Below are 4,601 nucleotides of genomic sequence, written 5' to 3' on the forward strand. Positions count from 1 at the left end.
TAATAATACCACTCACAGCTGATGGAGGAAGATCTAGGAGGGAGGAAATTTCACCAGCTGACTTGTTGTTGGTGGTGCAGCGGTGTCTCCTATTACATACAGAACCACGCTGGAGTTCAGTGAGCTCTTCAGAACCTCCCGTTCTTTCACTAATGTGTGGAAGAAAGGCAGACTGCAGAGCTAGAGGCTGGATTTTATACACCCAGGGTGATGAGGCTGAATCAGACACCTGGATACAGTGATTAAGAGGTGTCCCAATACTTTTGTCCGTATAGTGTACATATGTCTGATTATTAATAAATAAATAAATAAACCTAAGCATAGCTCTCTCTCTCTCTCTCTCTCTCTCTCTCTCTCTCTCTCTCTCTCTCTCTCTCTCTCTCTCTCTCTCTCTCCCTGCTTCCTCCTCTCAGTGGTGAGGGGCAGCATCCAGTCCGTTGAAGAGGAGGAGGAGGATATCGATGAGGGTCAGGCGTCATCAGTGGTGTTGTCCAGTCACGTGTATCGCCAGAAGAAGCGAGTGTTCGTCCCGGCCGGTGGTGGGACCCACGGGCATGGACGGTGGACAGGTCGTGTGAAGGTTCCACAGAAGTGTGACCTAAAGGTGGAGCAAGGGGCGGAGTTTCTGTTGACGGGGTCAGTGAGGTTTGGGGAGGCGTGGCTTGGCTGTGCTCCCCGATATAAAGACTTCCTCCAGATTTACCGCACAGCCCTGGAGGCAGGAACCAACCCCTGCCATATACACACGGACTGAACACACACACACACACACACACACACACACACCTTTACTGGACAGCACACACACTGTGACATTTTTGCGGCATTTTTGAAGAACCCCTTTGAAAAAAGCCCCCAAATGGTTCTTTGAGTTGTCGGTTTAGAACCTCCCCTTCACCCTTTTCTTAACTCTTCAGAGGTTCTAGATAGAACACTCATTAAGCATCTGTATAGTGTAGAACCCTTGCCATTGCTAGAAGACCCTTGAAGAACCATTTTTTTAAGGATGTGCAATCTTGACAATCTTCTTCATGGGTTCTTAAGAAACTATAATGGTTCTACAGGAACAACTGGAAGCTTACATGGTTCTATGTCTCTATGAAGAAAAAATATATTGGTGGTTCTTTTTAAACATGCTTCTGTATAGAACCAAAAAGGGTTCCACTAATATATAGTCTAGAACCCTTTTCAGTACTACAAAGACCTCCTTTTGATAAAGGAGTGGTGAAGGCTTATGGGTGGGGAAAAACACAGTTCCTGAAAAGATGATTGGGCGGTGCTTGTATTTAATTGACAGATGTTGAACTCTTTGATCTTTTAGGGCTTTGACCGCACTTCTGAAGAAGAAGGGAGATGTTGTTTGTTTGTTTATTTGCGTAGGTTTATACAGAATGCTTTGTTGGGTTTGTTGTGAAAGTAAGTGTGTGTGTGTGTGTGTGTGTGTGTGTGTGTGTGTGTGTGTGTGTGTATAATAGGGTTGTCATCAAACATGCTAAAATCGTTTCAGTTCAGTGATCAGTGGAGAAGAAGAGAGGAGATGAATGGAGGTGATTGGAGAAGATGAATGGAGGTGATGGGTGAAGTAGTAGATGTTGTGCTGGCAGCCCTGGTGTCCATGAGAGAACACTGAGCAGTGCTTTTGTTAGAAAGCTTTGTGTATAGTTAGATCAGTCAATTTTTCTGACTGAGATTGTGTGTTATTGTGTATATACTGTGTGTGTGTGTGTGTGTGTGTGTGTGTATGGAGTGTGTTTTTTCTCATGCCCAAACTGTATTATTTAACCAGGAATAAAAAAAAACCCTCACTGAAAACAGTTTTGACTGTGAACTGTAAATGTGTCTCATTTTAAACGCTCCCCAAACGTTCTCCAACACCAACCAATCCAAACGTTCTCCAACACCAACCAACCCAAACGTTCTCCAACACCAACCAACCCAAACATTCTCCAACACCAACCAATCCAAACATTCTCCAACAAACACCAACCAACCCAAACGTTCTCAACACCAACCAATCCAAACATTCTCCAACAAACACCAACCAACCCAAACGTTCTCCAACACCAACCAATCCAAACATTCTCCAACAAACACCAACCAACCCAAACGTTCTCCAACACCAACCAATCCAAACGTTCTCCAACACCAACCAACCCAAACATTCTCCAACAAACACCAACCAACCCAAACATCCTCCAACACCGACCAACCCAAACATTCTCCAACAAACACCGACCAACCCAAACATTGTCCAACACCAACCAATCCAAACATTCTCCAACACCAACCAATCCAAACATTCTCCAACACCAATCAACCCAAACATTCTCCAACCCAAACCTTCTCCAACAAACACCAACCAACTCATTCTCCAACCCAAACATTCTCCAACACCAACCAACCCAAACATTCTCCAACAAACGCCAACCAATCCAAACATTCTCCAACAAACACCAACCAACCCCAACATTCTCCAAAACCAACCAACCCAAATATTCTCCAACACCAACCAACCAACCCAAACATTCTCCAACAAACACCAACCAACTCATTCTCCAACACCAATCAACCCAAACATTCTCCAACAAACACCAACCAACCCAAATATTCTCCAACAAACACCAACCAACCCAAACATTCTCCAACACCAACCAACCAACCCAAATATTCTCCAACACCAACCAACCAACCCAAACATTCTCCAACAAACACCAACCAACCCAAACATTCTCCAACGCTAACAAACCCAAACATTCTCCAACACCAACCAATCCAAACATTCTCCAACAAACACCAACCAACCCAAACATTCTCCAACGCTAACAAACCCAAACATTCTCCAACAAACACCAACCAACCCAAACATTCTCCAACACCAACCAAGCAATCCAAACATTCTCCAACAAACACCAACCAACCCAAACATTCTCCAACACCAACCAACCAACCCAAACATTCTCCAACACCAACCAACCAACCCAAACATTCTCCAACAAACACCAACCAACCCAAACATTCTCCAACGCTAACAAACCCAAACATTCTCCAACACCAACCAATCCAAACGTTCTCCAACAAACACCAACCAACCCAAACATTCTCCAACAAACACCAACCAACCCAAACATTCTCCAACGCTAACAAACCCAAACATTCTCCAACACCAACCAATCCAAATGTTCTCCAACAAACACCAACCAACCCAAACATTCTCCAACGCTAACAAACCCAAACATTCTCCAACACCAACCAATCCAAACGTTCTCCAACAAACACCAACCAACCCAAACATTCTCCAACGCTAACAAACCCAAACATTCTCCAACAAACACCAACCAACCCAAACATTCTCCAACGCTAACCAATCTAAACATTCTCCAACACCAACCAAGCAATCCAAACATTCTCCAACACCAACCAAGCAATCCAAACATTCTCCAACAACAACCAACCCAAATATTCTCCAACACCAACCAACCAACCCAAATATTCTCCAACACCAACCAACCAACCCAAACATTCTCCAACAAACACCAACCAACCCAAACATTCTCCAACGCTAACAAACCCAAACATTCTCCAACACCAACCAATCCAAACATTCTCCAACAAACACCAACCAACCCAAACATTCTCCAACGCTAACAAACCCAAACATTCTCCAACACCAACCAACCCAAATATTCTCCAACAAACACCAACCAACCCAAACGAATCTCCATCTCAGGATGCCAGTTAACATTATCTATCAGGCAGCCACCACAGACTCTGCAGTAGGATTCACCAGTTCTGCTCAGAAAAAGCTCTTTACGCAGTATTTTAGCAGCTGGGGAACATTTAAACTTTCCCTGCCAAGTTATTCCATGTTCCTCTGTGTTACTTGGTGTTTTAACCCGGTGGCTCCGAAACTCAAAAAATTACAATCTTCTCACAAATCTAACTGAACATCATCATCTCAACAGCATGCTGAGATGTTTTATGGGAGCCTTCAGTATTTTATGGTGCTGGATCTTCATTTTATTGGTGTGAGTTTTTCTCAGGTTTTAGATTTCAGTTTGGCGATGGATGGATTTCAGGGGGTTATGCAAAGAAAACAAATAAGCTGTTTAGCTTACATTAAAAACATCGAAAAGATTCACATGTATTGGTTCAGGGTTGTTCACGTACTACATACTAGTCCTGCGGGACTGACTGTTCTGCACCTTTCGATAATTTATGCTCCTTTAAAACTCTGAGTCAGAGCTGAGTGCATGAATGGACCTCTAGGGGATTATGGTGAATCAGAGCTGGATGCTGAAATGACTCATTTAGGAATTCTTTTGGCTTCAGATACGGTTCTGAGTGACTCATTTGGGAAATTTTATGCAACTGGAATTGTTGACTTTTGAGAATCCTTCTTATTAAATCAAATGATGTTTATGTCAGGAGAATTATTACTAAAGTAAACTCACTGACCACTGCTAGAAACACCGCTCCTGAAACTCCACCTTCCTGCTGTACAGTTAGAGACTGCAGACCACTGATAGTTACTCAAAGACCCTAGTAAGAATTTCTAGTGGCCAGATTCAAAATGTGGGTGTTTCTAATAAAGTGGCCAGTGA

General features: G+C 43.3%; 1 protein-coding gene across 1 annotated transcript in view; it reads left to right on the forward strand.

The window, feature by feature from the left end:
• The window catches only part of metrnlb (meteorin like, glial cell differentiation regulator b), an 11,639-nt gene extending 9,825 nt beyond the window's left edge, over positions 1-1,814 (forward strand). The window contains exon 4 of the mRNA XM_072657692.1: positions 414-1,814. Within this exon, the coding sequence (XP_072513793.1) occupies positions 414-754 (341 nt within the window). The 3' untranslated portion in view covers positions 755-1,814. The remainder of the gene's footprint in view (positions 1-413) is intronic.
• Positions 1,815-4,601: the final 2,787 nt, after the last annotated feature.

Source organism: Salminus brasiliensis, chromosome 15 (assembly GCF_030463535.1).
Source record: "Salminus brasiliensis chromosome 15, fSalBra1.hap2, whole genome shotgun sequence".
NCBI lineage: Eukaryota > Metazoa > Chordata > Actinopteri > Characiformes > Bryconidae > Salminus > Salminus brasiliensis.